The 18597-nt window shown below is 41.7% G+C and overlaps 1 protein-coding gene across 1 annotated transcript in view; it reads left to right on the top strand.

Annotated features, from left to right (window-relative positions):
- HDX (highly divergent homeobox) overlaps positions 1–18597 on the top strand; it is a 45872-nt gene that overhangs the window by 9200 nt on the left and 18075 nt on the right. Inside the window, exons 2-4 of the mRNA XM_056859814.1 lie at positions 3061–3207; positions 6565–7683; positions 15906–15959. Coding sequence (XP_056715792.1) covers positions 3061–3207; positions 6565–7683; positions 15906–15959 — 1320 coding nt within the window. The remainder of the gene's footprint in view (positions 1–3060; positions 3208–6564; positions 7684–15905; positions 15960–18597) is intronic.

Here is an 18597-nt window from a genome sequence, read left to right as displayed (position 1 = left end):
GTGGAATAGATACTGGTTTATTAGTCTGGATGACCAGATGATAGATCCAGACTAAATTTTCCATCAGCAGAATGGAGATTTCCATCTTCCTCTCTCCCACTGCTTCTTGCTGATCTCCACAAAATGCTGCTCCTGGGGGACAGGGGACCCTGGGGAATGACTTGAAGGAGGGTGGGGGTGCAGCAAGTAGTGGAAATGGATGAAAATTGCCAATTTAGAGCCCATTCCTGGGGGGGAGAGGCGAAGCTCCTTAGGAGCTGGCATGACCCCATGTCGTTGTAGCTGCCACCTTATTATGGAATAAGGTGGCACCTACACCGGCACAGGGGCAGATATGCCAGGGGCAAACAAACCTCTGGCCCTTGCCACTAGCACAGCCACGCCAACCACTTTCCTGGAAGGGAAATCCTGGCATGCGGGGGCGGGGGTGATCCCAGAGGTGGTGATCCCAGAGGCAGCTTCTACATCCCTTTCACCCCGGGAGCACCTCCTCAAGTGGTGGCGGGGGGGGGGGGTGATCCCAGAGGGGGTGATCCCAGAGGCAGCTTCTACATCCCTTTCGCCCCGGGAGCGCCTCCTCAAGTGGCGGCGGGGCTGTGCCACCTTTTTCAGTGGCAGCCCAATTGGAGACAATGGGGGATTTCCCCCATTTCCTCTAATTTTTAGTTTTTTAAAGGCTTTTTCTGCCTCTGTGGCGGCTGGGAAGCCTCAATGGAGGCAGTGCAGCAGTGGCGCTGCCGGCCGCCGCGGATCCAACCCCTCCTTCGGGAATGGGCTGCCTGTCTGGATCCTGCCCCTGTTAAGTATTTTATGATCAAATGTATGGTGTTTCCCTGAACTACTGTGCTTTTTAGTCATATATTAATGGATTGTTAGAAATAATAATAATAAAGTTTAACTTACTATTTGGGGTGTGTGTATGTTTATCAGCACCAGCAGAAATGATGTGGTTAGACAGAGATGTAAGTTTTCTTAATTTTCTAGGAACAGAGTTAACTTACCCACTCTTAACAGATGTATGTTTGTGATTCTAATTTGGTTGTTTTTTTAAACTGTTGTCTAAAAATTATTTATGGAAATATTAAAGTTCATACCCATTAAATAAAAAACCCAAATCCAATAGTCTTCTTATAATATTCAGGTTTTCTTATGTATTAAAGAAATACTTATACAGGGCAAAAATGGAATATAATTATTTCTCATCCTCTTTACATTTTAGACAAAATAGCCCTTTCATTTGAGTATCCATTGCAAACCTATTATACTGAGCCCAGAATTGGGCAAAGATACTGATTTCCCTCAGGAACCACCCACGATTGGATATTTTTCTTCTGTGAGCGGAATGGGAAAGTGCATTTGTTACCAATTGAATGAAAAAAACAAACTGGAAAAGTCCAATTTATTTCATTCATTGTGGTAATGCAGACAAAGGGTGAAAAAAGCAAATGAATGAATAGCATTTGTTACCTTCCCTTTCCAGTTTTCCTTCCTCCTAGTGTACTTAATATGCAGCAGGCTAATATTGTATCCAGGCAGGTAGGAAAGAATTGCTTATTCTCATGCGAAAATAAGTAGAGCCTGCTGGATCAAATCAGTGGTCCATCGTGTCCAGCATACTGTTTCACAAAGCAGTTGCCCTAGAGGGCCAAACAAATGGGCACTGAGGCCTTCCCCTGAAGTTTCCTGCTAGTGCTGTTATTCAGACGTTTGCTGCTTCTGTATATGGCGGTTCACTGTAGTCATTATGGCTAGTAGCCCCTAATGGACCTCTTCTCCATGAATCCAATCCCCCATTTAAAGCAATCTATTCTTGTGGCCATCACTATGACCTCCTCCCCACCCTCAGTGTCTCATGCACTGTTTCTGACTTGTCAGGGGCACTGCATCTCATTGCATTCTGGGAAGTTTTAGTATCGGGTGCATGGCATGAGGATGGTTTTCCAGTTTGCACTTAGGTGTGGCATCTGCAATATTTTGGAAACAATAAGTGTAGTAGAGGAAGGGGAGAGGAGGAGGATGCACTGAAATCAGTGCGGGGAAAATGAATGCACTAACAAATATCATTAAAAGAAAGAAATCTGCATACATATACTGTTAACAACCTTAGTATGATCTGTGTTTTACATAGCCATTCTTCCATTTTTGTTCCACCATAATTTATAGGTTATACATTTGGTTGGTTGGTTTTATTTTACCCATGCCTTCTACCAAGTTCTTGGGTAGAAAGTTTGGGATTAATTTTCTCAGGATTTGGCAGGTCTCTGTAGATTGGTATCCAAAGGACAACTTGGGTGGAAAACATGCCAGCTGTCCTTGTAGAAACATTTTTGTGCTGTGCTTAAGAGCAGAAGCCGTGGGCTCCTCAAGCGTTCTCCCATGTGGGTCCCGGCCAGAACCAGGCTTACTTAGTTGCAGAACTTGGAATGGTGGTTGGTGTTTCCAATATTGCCATGGGACAGAATCTGAGCTTAGAGTTGGAGATGCCTCCTCTGGGATATCCTGCTACAAGTGAGAATGAATCCCTAGAGCTCAGTGATAGCACACTGATAGCATCTTTTCCATTGCAGTTCCCTGACTGCCGTATCTGGAGTGGGACGCTCTCAGGCATGTCCCAGTTTGTGAGCCATTTGCTTTGTCCATTAGAACTTGGTGGAAGCTGCTGAGAATCAGGGCCTGCCTCAGTTGCTGAACTTTCCCCTCGTAATGTTGCTCATGTGTAAGGGTAACAGAAGAGATAAACGCTAGTTCCATGGCTTGTAAATGATGTTATTGATTGACATCTTGTAGGCATTTAAAAAGCATGGTGACTTATCTTATGCTCAAACTGAAGTTATGCCTGATTGTGAAAACAACTTTTTTGTTGTTTGGACTTAAAAAAAAATAGAGCTAAGCAAAGTGGTAGTGGTTGAACTGGAATATTCAGAGCTGAGTTTGCTGTAGTCTTCTGCGTATTTGAATAAATGAGAACCTGTTTCGGTTTCCCCCCTCCCCCCAAAATTAAAATAAAATCTGCAAGTCTTAAATTATTCCAATTTTCAGAGTATCTTCTTTTATTTTTAGATGAATCTGCGTTCTGTATTTACTGCAGAACAACAAAGGATATTGCAGCGTTATTATGAAAATGGAATGACAAATCAGAGTAAAAATTGCTTTCAGCTCATATTACAGTGTGCACAAGAAACTAAGCTGGACTTCAGTGTAGTCAGGGTAAGTACTGAGGTCTTCCATGCTCAAATTTACATAACAGTATAACAAATACACTTGTTTGCTTATTTATCTGCAGGGCATGGAGCCACTAAGAAACTGAAAACTTCATTCCCTTGGTATAATGTGTGCTTTGTTTTTTCTATTGACAGTTCGATTTCTACCCTATTGGCAGCTCTTTGTAGTTTTCGCTGTTGTTTTTAGATAGTGCTTTGAAGTGCTTTCATCTTGTGCAGGCAACATGAGTCTCTTTAACATCTGGAGTCAGGGATTTTTGTTGAAAACCTGGCTTTTGTGCCTCCTTGAGAAACTTACTAAAAATGCACAGTTTGGATGCTCGATTAAAAAACAACACCTAGGTTGTCTGAAGCGCTTTACACTTAAGTGTACATTTTAAACATTGGAGTTATATACATTAAAAAAAAGTAGCATGGATGTAACCATCGTTGCTCAGGGATCCATGTCTGTGCAACCTCATCTAAAGGCAACCCTGTGTTTTGCCTTTGTGTAATCAGTGAAATGAGTGTTGATTTGCATTTGTATGTTGGTAAAACATACAAAACAGGGTAGGCAGTTCAATTCATGATTTGTCAGGCATAAATTTGTTTAATCTGAAATGATTTTAATGATTTAGGTATTTAATTTATGTTTTTATTGTATTGTTGTGTGTTTTGTATGGTGTTATGAGCCGCCCTGAGCCTGGCCTGGATGGGGATAGAGGGTGGGATAGAAATCAAATAATAGATAAAATAAAATAAACAAATGTGACACATGTCATCTATTTGAAGATAGTGCTTTCCTTCACAAAATTTGCCCCAACTCTGTTAAGGAGGACATAGGAAATTAAAGGAAAATTGAGAGGTTCTCAAACTGGCTTGAAAATAAGGAAGAATCTCGCAGCATGATACAGGTCAAGTTTTACTGATGTTCTCATGGGTTATGAGGTACATAGTATTAAAGGCTTGCTATCTCTTGTGGGTGGGGTGAGGAGGAGGCATGCAATCTCTGGGGCTGGAAGGGGTAGTCTGGGAATCTGAAATCTTTTGCTAGTCTTGTAGGCTGCGTGTTTGGAGGAATTGCTTGATATTGTTGTCTGTAAGAAACAAAAGACCCTGCTTGACAGCAGAACCAGCAGATGGTGGTCCTTCTGCAGAATGGCCCCTTATTTGTCATCTGTTGTCTGTGTGTGTTGCTGAGGCATGTGTATGTGGGGGGGAGGGAGAATATTTGTGTGATTTAAATCCCAGTAGAGGGGTTCAAAAGCCTTTCCTATCCTGTATGCAATGATTTAGACTAAAGAATTTAGTTATTGAACAATATCTTCTTTCAGTAGTGGGTGTGGCAGTACAGTTGTTGCTAGTACTTCTTATAGAGCAAGTACTCAAAGACCATTTAGTAAATTAGTTGCCCCTTTGTCACACTGGGTAACTTGTGTTACCCAAATACAAAGTGCATGCTTTGCCTATTGGACTGTATCTTTCACTGTGCGTCCTTTATAAAATGCACATGTGGTCAGAAAGGACCATGTTCCACTCATGTGAGTGTTAATGGAGCAAATGTCCAAAATTAAAATCATACTCCATAGTAATGTGTGCTGTGTATATTTAATATTAGGATACTGTGCCCTTCTTAAAACTTACCAGCAGCCATTACTGATTCTGAGTGCTGAGTCAGGAAGTATTGCCAATTCATGATTAATGAGGACTACAAAAGTGTGGGGGGCATAGTGGTAGATCTAGTTTGTTTCTGGAAGAAGCAAGCAATTTCTACAAAGCTATTAAATTTGCTTTACAGCAGATGGTGGAGGTCTGAACTATTTTGAAGACGCATAGTAAAAATGCCTCTTGGTATGAAACGACAGAATTGCCATTTAGAAAGAACCTGGTTATTTTAAACTTTTCTTTTTAAACACTTCTTATCTAATCAGTGTGTACTGTGGAAAACTGTTCTGTGAACTCAAATGTGATTTATATTGATTCCAGTAAGAAATAAATCCAGTTGCATGTATATAAAGTTCCTTTTGGGACATTTGTGAGAAAAAGGAGTAAAGAAAACAAAGCCTCGTAACTGACTATTCAGTTGTTTACAGCTAAGGGATTAAGAGTGGGTGAAAGAAGGTGAGAACAACCCAGAGGAATTAATGAGAACTGGGATTTGGGTGGAGTGCCACACCAGACTATTGCTATATTGGAACTGATGAAAGCACCCCCAAAATTAATAGTGTATTGCCATTCCGTGCAAACTGCCTCAGGGATCCTGCTGGATCAAAAGGTGAAGGAGTGAAATCAAATCAATTTAATACTTAAGATAATTTCTGTAGGTCCCACATGGTGGCTATATTTTGATACTGGCCCTTAGCAATGTGTGTTCCTAAGCAAAATCAAAGACTATAAATTCTTCTGATTTTTTTCTGTTTTCTTCTGAGACCTGCCAGTAATGTTGCGATTTTTCATTTCAAAAGAAATAATTTTCACAAGATATAAAAAATGAATTGGGGGAAATAAACACCCAGTGCTTCAATCATTCCTCTCTCCCCTCCCCCGAGAAATTTGAAGTTAAAATCCAATAGTTTATCGAGCTGCTGAAATATTGTGGACCATTTTATAATTCACATTAAAAGAATAAAAACGCTGAGACTTGAAAAAAAAGGTGACATTGGGAAACAAATGAAGCTTGAGAGAGTTGATACTTTTTTTGAATAAACGTAACTTCATCCCTTTTCCCTATGGAAAGAAGATTCTTGAATATACACCCTATCTGTTTTAAAATGTGTAATTCTTAATACGCTTCTGTTAAGGCTTTGTAATGGACATAGATATTGGTTGTTCAGAGTATTTAAGTTTCTATTTGATACAGAAAGTTCTGAGGCAAGCCAGAGCACAAACTGCTTAGCCTCCACCACTCTGTCTAGGGTTGCCAATTGTCTGGGTGGGGGGGTGCTGGTCTGCTTTTTTTGCGTGTTTTGCTGTTGTTGTTTTACAAAACTTGTTTTTAAGGATGTACCTGTAGTGACTTTTTAAAAAGCTTTACTTGCGCTGTGGGAAAAGGCTGGAGCTGGAAAGCAGATGGTCCAAGCTATCTGAGGTCCAGAAAGATAAAAGAATGACTCTCTCCAGAAAAATTGATAGAAGGATTCTAGGTCTTTCCTAGATTCCTTGGTGGAATCTTGCACTCTGGTTGCTCAGTTATTGGTAAAGTATAGGGCGGATGAATTTAAGTGGAGATTAATGGCTCACTTATGCTTATCATCCATATAATCTGTTTAGCCTTTGTACCCCAGAGCCCTCCATGGTCCTTTAGTTTTAAGTTAGATTAATTTGGACAAGATCTTTTCGCTCATGAACCCTTTTGTGTTTACAGACCTGGGTTGGCAACAAAAGAAGAAAGATGAGCAGCAAGAGCATTGTGGATTCTGGAGGTACTCCATCAGGGACTGTTGCCAGCACGCTGACCTTGCCTTCGGAAGTGGCGGTCCGAAACGTAGTCAGCATTGCTCGCTCCCAAAGCCAGCAGTCATCTTGGACATCCTCCAACAACGATGTAATAGTAACTGGTATATACAACCCAGCCAGTTCGTCTGGCAGACTGGTGTCCACAAAACAGACTAATGCTTTGATGGGCGATATGCATAAAAGCTCTCTTCAGAGGCCACCTGGAAAAAGTGACCCAGAATTTCCGCGGCAGCACATTGCTGTGGCCCGGCAAGCACCCCACTGTAAAAACGCCTCGCTGTTCTTAGGAGAAAAAACTATTATCTTGTCGAGGCAAACCAGTGTGTTGAATTCAGCAAACTCCATTTATAATCACACTAAGAAAAGTTATGGTGGTTCTTCGGTTCAGACCGCAGAGTTGGTGTTACCTCAGAAGCCTGTGTTGTGCCACAGGCCATGCAAAGTGGAGCAGATGGGGTGCCAAAGGCTACAGAAACCAGAACATCCGATCCTGGCCTCACACATCCCATCTGGACAAAGGGCTAATATTAGGGACCCTTCCTGCAGCACGCACAACCTGGAAATCCGCGAGGTTTTCTCTTTGGCGGTTACCGATCAACCTCAGCGACTCCTGAGTGGAAACGCCCAGAAGTCATCTTCAGGAGAAGGCAGTTGTCTGTCCATTGCCATGGAAACGGGGGATGTCGATGACGAATACGCTAGGGAAGAGGAGTTGGCCTCGATGGGAGCTCAGATGCACAGTCACTCGAGATTAAGCAGCTCGTCCCTCAGAGCAGAGCATCCAAGCACAGGTTTGTCTGGGTCAGGAAGAAGCGTCAGCTGCAGTTCACGCGTGGTCAATAACACCCGGGACTTGCATGACAATATTATGTATCACAACAGAGACTACTACTTGCCTCCACGGACCTCCTTACACACTACATCCAGTACACTGTACAGCAGCTCTTACCCATCAAGAAGCAACCTTTCTTCTCATTTCGCAACATCCAATCAGCTAAGGCTATCTCAAAACCAAAACAATTACCAGGTAATTGATACTCTTTATTTATAAGATATAGAGTTTTTTTAAGGGCATGGCCTTCCTTTTTTTTGTCAGAAGCGCAAACTATTTAACATCAACTCACTGCACTGAAGTTGGCTTATGTGTTGATTGCGCAGAGAATGTCTCTTGCCTATTGTTAAATGATGGTGTGTTCACTCCACATTTCTGGGCATCTACAAGATTTTTCACATTGGGGCCAGCGACAGGATCTTTCTGTTTATCTCAACTACATTTTTATACCATCCTTCCTCCAAAGAGCTCAGGGTACATAGTTCTTCCTTCCCCCTTTTATCCCCACAACAAACAACCCTGTGTGGTAGCTTAAACTGAGAAATTGACTGGCCCAAGTTCACCACATGAGCTTCCGTGACAGAGTGGGAGTTTGAACTTGGGTCTCCCAGATCCCAGCCCCACACCCCTAAGCCACTACCCACACTGGCTCTCAGGGATGATATTTAGAATCATCTTGATTGTTCACAGTCTCCCAGTGGATCAACAGCTGTCTTGGTTTTCCATTGCTAACTTAGGTTCAGTATGAAACCGATTCTTTCTTCTTAGGAACAGGTACATAAGAACATAAGAAAGGCCATGCTGGATCAGACCAAGGCCCATCAAGCCAAGCAGTCTGTTCACACAGTGGCCAACCAAGTGCCTCTAGGAAGCCCACAAACAAGACAAGATATTATACATAGGTTTTTTATCTCGTAGAGGGAAGCAGTGAAAATGGTACTTGATGTTGATGAGGTGGCCAATCTGGATGCTGGTGCCAGTTGCTGAATATTCCTCTCTGGGATGTGTGATGTGTTCATAGAATCATAGAGTTGATAGAGCCCATAGGGACCATCTAGTCCAACTCCCTGCTTAATGCAGGGAGCCTGGAGCATCCATTACAAGTGTTTGTCCAGCCTCTGCTTAAAGACTGCCAGTGAGGGGGAGCTCATCACTTCCCTAAGAAGCTGATTCCACTGTTGAACAACTTTTACTATAAAAAAAAATTCCCCTGATATCCAGCCGGTACCTTTCCACCTGTAATTTAAACCCATTATTGTGAGTCCTAACCTCTGCTGCCAACAGGAACAGCTCCCTGCCCTCCTCTAAGTGACAGCCCTTCAGATACTTAAAGAGAGCAATCATGTCCCCCTTCAACCTCCTCCCGACTAAACATTCTGAAGTCCCTCAGCCTGTCCTTGTAGGGCTTAGTCTCCAGGCTCCTGATCATTCTTACTGCTCTCATCTGCACCCACTCCATTTATTCTGTTTTTAATATTACTTGATTGTTGTCATTCTGATCTATGGATAATTTGAACAAGAGTTTAAATTCATGGGCCATCATCCCAGTATACAAATAGGTGATGCATCACTGGCATGCAAGCTCATTTTTCTACAAACCCTCAGTAAGAATCAAAGTTTACGATATGCACCTTTACTAATTTATTATGGGTGAATTTAGATTTGCTATGTGGTTAGTAGTTAGTCAAAATGTACAAGGTTTTTTAAATTGTTCATATAAATCTAATTTGGTAGTGCATCTAGTAAAATCTATTTTTAATATCACAGAGGGTCAATAGAATTGTATTTCTAGGCCAGTGACTCAAAATTAGTGGAGCCAGGAGTAGGAATTAATCTTAATCTTTCAAACCTCCCCCCCCCCCCCGCCCCAAATTAGTTGGTTCAAGATTGCTTGGTTTACGGAGAGAGAAAACTGTACGTAATTATACTAATTTTGGTTTGGAAGTCATTTGACTTTCTGTTGAGAAGATGGGTAAAGAACTCTTGAAAGATTAGGGTCTGTAATAGATTTGTTCCATGTGAAATGTTTTTGTCATCAGGTTTATTTTATTTAAAAACAATAACAAACCCACAGGCAGCTACAAATTTAATGAGCACGAGCAGGTCAAAACCTAGCTCACAGCCTCATTTTTTTAAAGTAATTTCTGACTTTACAACTTAAATATAAACTGGGTAAAACTCTCACTCAGAGGCCCACCTTTCTGGTATTGAAACAACTGCATTTAAGATTTCTAAAGTAGGTTTTCATTGCAAATTATTAGGTATGTTTCTCTTGTTTGTGGTTGCCACCTCCTGTTTAGAATATGTCTTGCTCCCTTGCACTTGTTTAATAAAAGACTAAACCTGTGGGGTTTATTTTGTAATGTTGATAGGCCAATTATGGGTTATTTTTCCTCTTTGAAAATCAGAACAATTGCAATCTCTCTGCTTGATTATGAAAAGCCATTGACTGGGGACAGGAGTTCATTTTTTTCTTGACAGTTTTAATGTAACTAAATTTGATTATAGACTGGCAAATTGCTAATGGCTTTCATTGCTGCTAGAAATGTTTGCGTGGAGAAAGAGTATTGATGCAGTCAGTAGTGGTGCTTACAGAAATGACTTTTTTTGAGCAGAATAAAGATCTTGTGTCTTAAGATGTTACTATTTTTTATTTAAATCATGTTATTGCGTATGTTCTGGGCCAGTAGGCTTGAAAAATGGTGGTCTGCTCACTTTCAAAAGCAAACCCTGCTTTTGTGGCACCAGGTTGTAACATTACCATCAAGCAAGGTATTGGGGGAGATGCAGCCATGCCAACTAAGTGGTCCGAAATCTCTGAGGTGCTTGCTGTCAGAAAGCCACTGCAGTTTCTCAGCAATGGCCTGTGCCGAACCTGGTATAAAACATCCTGTACAAAATTATTTTGCAATCCCACCCATCCACGTCTACTTGCTGCAAGGTATCCAGATTATCCAGAAATGATTGTTACACCATTAAGATGAGCAGTTTAATCTCAAGATTGGTTAAAAAGAGCTCTGCTGGATCATACCAAGCATACAGATGTCCCTTTCATTCCAACAATGGCCAGCCGGTAGGATTGCTAGACCCCCACGGAGGAGCCTCTGTTTTGGGCCCCCTCCCCTGGTGCCATCCAGCTGGCTGGCAGGGGTCTTACCAGGCATAAAATGAGGCCCAGGCCTCAACGTTGCCTGTGCGGTGATGTCACTTCTGGAAGTGATGTCATCATGCCGCTGCCGCTGAGGGAGACATTTGTAATTTGGGCAAAACTCTATGCGAAAAATAGCTTCTTCCATAGAGTTTTTGCCCAAATACCAAAGCGTCTCCTTAGTTGGTGGCAACGTGACAATGTTTCTTCCAAAAGTGATGTAATTGTGCCGGTGACATAGAGGCCTGGGCCTCATTTCACGCCTGGTAAGACACCCCCACCTTTCCCCCGCTGGTGGCCAGGGGGTACCTGACAACCCTATCAGCCAGATGTCTTCAGGAATCATAGAATCATAGAGTTGGAAGGGGCCACCAGGGCCATCAAGTCCAACCCCCTGCACAATGCAGGAAATTCACAACTACCTCCCCCGCACACACACACACACCTCTAGTGACCAGAAGATGGCCAAGATGCCCTCCCTCTCATCATCTGCCTAAGGTCACAGAATCAGCATTGCTGACAGATGGCCATCTAACCTCTTCTTAAAAACCTCCAGGGAAGGAGAGTTTACCACCTCCCGAAGGAGCCTGTTCCACTGAGGAACCGCTCTAACTGTTAGAAAATTCTTCCTAATGTCTAGACGGAAACTCTTTTAATTTAATTTCAACCGGTTGGTTCTGGTCCGACCTTCTTGGGAAACAGAAAACAACTCTGCACCCTCCTCTATATGACAGCCCTTCAAGTACTTGAAGATGGTTATCATATCCCCTCTCAGTCTTCTCCTCTTCAGGCTAAACATACCCAGCTCCTTCAACCTTTCCTCATAGGACTTGGTCTCCAGACCCCTCACCATCTTTGTTGCCCTCCTCTGGACACGTTCCAGCTTGTCTACATCTTTCTTAAATTGTGGTGCCCAAAACTGAACACAGTACTCTAGTTGAGGTCTAACCAGAGCGGAGTAAAGCAATACCATCACGTCGCGTGATCTGTACACTATACTTCTGTTGATGCAGCCCAAGACTGCATTTGCCTTTTTAGTTACCGCATCACACTGCTGACTCATGTTCAGTGTTTGGTCTACTAAGACCCCAAGATCCTTTTCACACACACTACTGCTCAAACAAGTCTCCCCCATCCTACAATTATGCATTTGATTTTTCCTACCTAAATGCAGAACTTTACATTTGTTTTTGTTGAAGTGCATTTTATTAGTTCTAGTCCATTTCTCCAGCCTGTCAAAATCATCCTGCATCTTAACTCTGTCTTCTACCATATTTGCTACCCCTCCCAATTTAGTATAATCTGCAAATTTAATAAGCATCCCCTCTATTCCTTCATCCAAATCATTTATAAAGATGTTGAATAACACAGGGCCCAGCACAGATCCCTGAGGAACTCCACTAGTCACTTCTCTCCAAGTGGATGAGGAACCATTAAGTAGCACTCTTTGGGTATGATCTGTCAACCAGTTGCAGATCCACCTAACAATAATAGGATCTAACCCACATTATCCCAATTTGTCAACTAGAATACTATGTGGATCCTTATCAAAAGCCTTACTGAAATCTAGATAAACGATGTCTACAGCATTCCCTTGATCCAGCAAGGTAGTAACTTTCTCAAAAAAGATTAGTCTAACATGACTTATTCTTGAGAAACCTGTGCTGGCTCTTAGTGATCAGATCCATCCTTTCTAAATGCTCAAGGACTGACAGTTTGATGATTTGTTCAAACACTTTTCCTGGTATAGAAGTCAAGCTGATGGGTCGGTAGTTACCTGGATCCTCCTTTTTCCCCTTCTTGAAGATGGGGACGTTTGCCCGCCTCCATTCTTCTGGCACCTCACCTGTTTGCCGAGACTTTTCAAAAATAATGGACAGCTGTTCCGAAATTACATCTGCAAGTTCTTTGAGTACCCTTGGGTGCAGTTCATCTGGCCCAGAGGATTTTGTTTCATTTAAAGAAACCAGGTGTTTGTGCACTATCCCAATGCCAATTCTAGGCTGCAAATCCCTTCCCTCATCACATGTTCTGTTTATGCCATGTTGAGCACCACTTCCCTCATGAGAAAAGACTGAGGAAAAGTAGGAATTGAGGAGTTCTGCCCTCTCTTCATCTCCTGTTACAATTTCACTTTCCGGTCCACCCAATGGGCTTATCTTGTCCTTACTCTTACTCTGTACATAGGAAAAGAACCTTTTTTTGTTGGTTTAGCATCTCTTGCTAGCCTATGTTCATACTGAGCTTTACCTTTCCTAACACTCTCCCTACAAGCACTAGTTATTTGTTTATATTCCTCGTTGGTTATAAGGCCCTCCTTCCACTTCCTAAATGAGTCTTTTTTATTTCTCAACTCTTTAAAAAGCTGTTTATGGAGCCACCCTGGGCCTCTTTAGGCTCCTCCCATTTTCCCTTCTCATAGGAATGGCTTGGGATTGCGCCTTCAGTATTTTATTTTTAAGAAATGCCCACCCTTCTTGAACTCCCTTCTCCTTAAGTATTTCTGACCATGGGATTCTACCTAGCATAAGTTGAAGTTTGTTAAAATTTTCTCTTTTAAAGTCCAACCTTTATGTTTGACTACGTACAGGTTTTCCTTTCCCCAAGATTGTAAATTCCAAGAGTATGTGGTCACTACTACCCAGGGTGCCTACTACTTTAACCTCATTGACCAGTTCTTCCCTGTTGGTGAGAATCAAGTCTAAGATAGCAGATCCCCTTCTTTCCCTGTCCACTTTCTGGAATAGGAAGTTGTCAGCAAGACAAGTCAGGGATTTATTGGATCTTGCATTTTTAGTAGCGTTGGACTTCCAACAGATATCCGGAAGCGCATGATCAGGGCACAAACCCTCTTCCCCATTGTTTCTTGTCCTTCTCAGCTGTCTCAGAAAGAATCTGTGTAGGACAAGACTCTGGAACAATGGCAGAACATGCATATCTTCAAGATATGACCACAACTTCAGACAATTAGATGACTTGTTCAAATGTGCAGAGGCTTTACAAATGACATGGTGATGGTATGGAGTGGTCATAATTTAGATTCAGTGACGGTCATAATTTGGATTCAGTGACATCGACTTCAGTGACAGTCTAGTATTAATGCCATGTTGCAATAATTGGGACTTGTTGCCATACAAGTATGGGATCTTTCGGGTTTGGCCTCTGAAAAAGTACCACAGCAATAATGCTATAGCTGTTATGAAAAAGGCAATCTTTCTGTTTTCAGAATGTACTTTAAGATGGAAATGAAGGTGTTTTGATCAGCCCATTAACATTAGATTACATTTTGTATTTGTGGATTGAGGTTTTTTATTTTACCGGACCTGGCTAACAACATTACTAGTGAAACTGCAAATAATAGCGATGCAGAAGTTTGCTCTTTACACACAATGAAAAATAGTCCTCTGGCACAGGATCTTGACATGGGCAAGTTCATTGTAGTTATTCAGTGGGGTCGTACAGGAGAAATTCTTGGAGGACTGCGCCCTAATTATGCCAAAGTCCAATTACACTGTCAAACACATTTTTAAAGAAGGGAATGTGTTCAGAAATTGCACTAATGATAGATTTTGGGTCTCTTGATAAATGCCAGCTTTCCTGCATCTTCTTTTCTTGTTATGGCTTTATGGAGTGTTGGGATCTTGTCAACTGAACTTTCTTGCTATGCATTAAAGAGGCAACATAAAGGGGATAGAGTTCATGATAAAGGCAGGCAGAAAGGAATATGAAGAATTTTATCCTCTAGAACAATTCTGGCTAGAGGGCATGGCCCAGATTGGGTCAATGCTTGCCCAATTGACAAATGGAAACTGAAGCTTATAGGTTAGCAAGAATTTGTGCATGGTAACCCTTGGTTGATAAAGTCACACTGATTACCGTTTATGAATCCTTGAAGCATTTCTTTTCCCATTCAAGGAGAAGGATAGGTTTTTGTTGGTTTTTTAAAAAGTAAGTGTTACAAGCTAGGGGCCTAAACGTAACTACAGGAAGGGGGAACAGCTGGAAATCCTTCTGTCCACCTAGAGATGTGAAGTCCTGGAGAATAAAATGGAAAAACTGAGAAGAAATGGTTTGTTTTTCCAATAGAAAAACTGGGAAATTTTGGACAACACTGGGGCAGGGGAAATACTGTAAATATTTTCTCTTTGAGTGTCTTAAGAAGCATTTATCTCAAAGTTTTACTTGTCGGAAATGTGTACCATGAACAATTGCATGTAAGACAATCAACAGTATTAGATGATGACTCCTATGCACACGGTAGACATAAGCAACATATTGTCAAGGCTATGTTTATTGTTTAAATGTGAATAACTTTTTTTGCAAGTTATATATGCTATAATGTGCTTGGTAATATATCGTTAGAGTTCAGGGTTTTAAATGTCATAAAATTTTGTTTGCAGCCAGGTATGCACTGGCAAACCACCCCGTAAAACAAAGTCTGCCTAGTAAACGTCGGGATGTGACGTCATCACATGGGTCAGGGATGACCCGGTGCTTGCACAGGGGACCTTTACCTTTATGCTGATAGTCCTGTTGTGACTGTATGTGAGTGTTTCCAGAAAATACACTTTCTTTTGTACATTACAGAATTTTCTAATTTCAACGTTTATTTTTCCCTACATAAAAGTTATTAAAACGTTTGGAATAAATGCTTTCTTATGGACAAAGTCCCAGCACTGAATTTGGCCATTTTAGAGGTGGTCTCATTGGAGCGGTCTACAAGGAAGAGATATGTGTAGAATTTTCCAGAACTTAGACAGAGTAGCAGTTTAATATGCTACGTTATACATGATGCATTTATGTTGTTAAAGCAGTGTTTAGGTTTGATAGGAAAGCAAATATTACATATATTTCAGGACCCCCATTTTTTGTTTTTTGTTTTCAATTTAAAACCCACATGGCCTTAGAATTTCTCAGTTTACTTCTTTGCCCCTTCCTCTTCTAGGGTTTTGTAAATCCTCAATGGCTTGAAAAACATATTATTCAGTCCTCATCAGGTGAGACTTAGGGGATGGTAGTGGTGGAGAGGGCTCCTTTCGTTAATTTACAAAGTCATATTGTTTTTGCATAGCTGTGTGATCTCCTGGGTAAGTGGAGACCCTTACCATCTGTGGGTGGCCTGGTTTTGCCGCTTTCAGAGTGTGCATAGGGGCTGCCAATTTACTGCTGGATATGGTATTTGTGTAGATTTGTTTTGCCTAAGCTGTGCTTAATAAACTGCCCATTTTGCCACATGAGCCTGATCATAAAATTCTTTTTCCTTTCACAGATTTCAGGAAACCTTACTGTGCCTTGGATTACGGGGTGTTCCCGAAAAAGAGCAGTAAGTACTATGCATCGAAGCAATAAGGGGCCCACCAATGCAGCATTTGAGTGATTTTCAGTCCATTCCTGAGAGAAGGGACTGTGCTGGTGCCTGGAGGCAGCGCTGCTGTGCCGCCTCCAAAGGAGGATTCAGCTCCCACAAAGGCAGAAAGGCAGAAAGCCTGCCCTTACTTGCAAGCCCCGTGGAACTGCTCCATAGCATTCCATGGGGCTACGCCACCTAAAAAGGTGGCATAAGTGCAAGTAAGGGCAAAGGGGGTGTTCTTGGCCTGAAAGGGGGTTAGAAAGCTGCCTAAAGGCAGCTCCGCCCCCAGAACGCCCCAGGAACACCCCTCCCATCAGGACACCAGCGGGAAGCTGAGCTGGCGTCCCAGGGCCGCACTGCCACGGCAGCACAGAGAGGCCGGCATCCACACCACAACGCCAGCATCCGAGCCGGTCTTGGTGGCGCAAGTGGCCTGGGTACCGGCACACTTGATGCGGAGGCTGGCATGGACCTTGCGCACCTTCAAGCCACTTTCACCAGCACAGCTCAGGAATGGGCTATTAAGTTACTGTTCTTAGGAGCTATTAAACCTTTATACTTGTCTATGCTTTTGGTTTCGTTGGTGTGACTTTAAAAAGTACAGTGGAAATATTGTTTGATATGATTGTTATCCACCAACAGGTTTTTTCCCCCTGAGTAGTATGCATACTTCATTGTTTTTATCATCAATAAAATTGGTAGCGAGTCTGATTTAAGTTACTTTTATATCCTGCAGGCCTTTAAAATTCTTGAAACATCTGTTAGTACCAATGGTAGTACATTAGTCTTCTGTGTACAGGAATGCCCTAAAATCATACCTGTCGGAGTTGTGTTGATAGCTAGTTATCTCTATGCACAGTTTTCGTAGTCAGTTTAACTAATGGTATATCAGCGATAAAAAGCTTATAAAACTGCAATCAGGAATCCTGCCTTTGTAAAATTGACTGAAATATGTTTTCAATTGTCAAATACTTCTGCTTATGGATTGATGTCAGTGAAAGCAACCAGGAGAACCCAGTGGAGTGAAAAACAGCTTTGCACAGCCCTTTAGAACTGCAGAATAAGGCTTTAAAAAAAAAGATGAGCATTACTAATGGAAGCATAAAAAGGACAGCTCTAATTGATCTCAAAGTAAAACCTTCATATTTAAAATTTATAGTCCATTTCTGCTAACTGTAGAAAGTACTTCTCTTATATTCTTCAGACTTCTAAATAGTTTTGCCTTTTCTTTTGTTTTCTCATTAAATCAATTTACAGAGAATGAAATCCAGGGTGCCTGGCACATAATAGGAAGGGAAATGCAGTGACAGAGAACCATAAATCTTTTAGCTGTGCCCTGGAAAAACAACAGTGCCCAGATTCTTCTCTTAGTGTTGTCCTTTAACTATCCTGCTATTAATTTGTGATGGTGTTAAATAGCTTGAATCCTTGCAATTGAAGATGCTTTAAAAGCAATTTTAAACCTGCTTATGGACTCTAACAAATGGCATGATTTCTAGTTTTTCATATGATCTCTCCATTTGCACAGTGAAATTGTATTCAAATGTGATGTGAGAAAGGGGATGAAGTAATTTGTAAATCTCCCCAGTTATGGCAGGAAAACAAAATTGTTTGTTTGGTTTTGTGACCCAGAATAATTTTGGATGTCTTGATCTACGGAGAACATTGGCCAAATCCGAAAGGACTTGGAGATGTTCCACTGCATGGTTCTTTTGAAGAAAGACTATAAAACAGTCTTTTAAGGAACTAAGTGGTAAAATCCTGGCTTGCAAAGTGGACAACAGAGGTATAGGAAGTTTCTAGCAGTGAGGCATCCTCCTCTTATGCCATCTAGATTGTTGTGTGTTGGCTGAGTCAGAATATGTCCTGCTTACCAACCCACCCTGTTGTCACTGATAGAGCAAAAAGATTTGAGCCATAATTCATACCCCTTTTTACTGAGTAACTGGCTTGGGGGTCAGTGTGGCAATCCTCTTTGTTTATAAAAACAGGAATCCTTCTGAATCATAGTAAGGGTCCATCTAGTCCAGCACTCAGTTTGCAAGAGAGCCGAAGAAGCCCACAGGCATGGCTTAAAATCTGCCCTGTTGTTTGTCTTCAGTATTTGATATTCAGAATTTTTAAATTATTTACTTCGTTTATATCCTATCCCAATGGGGACCCATAATGGCTTACATTGTTCTCCTGTCCTCTGCTTTATCCTCATAACAACCCTATGAGGTTGGCTAGGCGGAGAGTGTGTGACTGGCCCAGGGTCACCCTGCAAGTTTCCATGGCAAAGTAGGGATTTGAACATGGGTCTCCCAGATCCTAGTCTGACACTCTAACCACTATACCACACTGCATCTCAAAGGTTCCTTTTACAGTGCAATGCTAAAAACACTTTCCTGAGAGTAAGCCCCACTCTATAGACCTACTTTGGAGTGGTTTCTTAGTTCTTCTGATCAGTAGCCATTAGTAGACTGTGACTATCATTCCTTTTTATAGCTATCCAAACTAATGGCCATCACATTTTGCTCAATGAAATCTGTAAATCTTCTGCTGTGTGAAGTTGTACTACCTTTTTGTCTCCCTTTGGTGTATTGCCAGTCAGTGTCACTGGATGATCCTT

The sequence above is a fragment of the Euleptes europaea genome, chromosome 13 (assembly GCF_029931775.1).
Source record: "Euleptes europaea isolate rEulEur1 chromosome 13, rEulEur1.hap1, whole genome shotgun sequence".
Taxonomy (NCBI): Eukaryota; Metazoa; Chordata; class Lepidosauria; order Squamata; family Sphaerodactylidae; genus Euleptes; species Euleptes europaea.
This window is presented reverse-complemented; position numbering and strand designations above follow the sequence as displayed.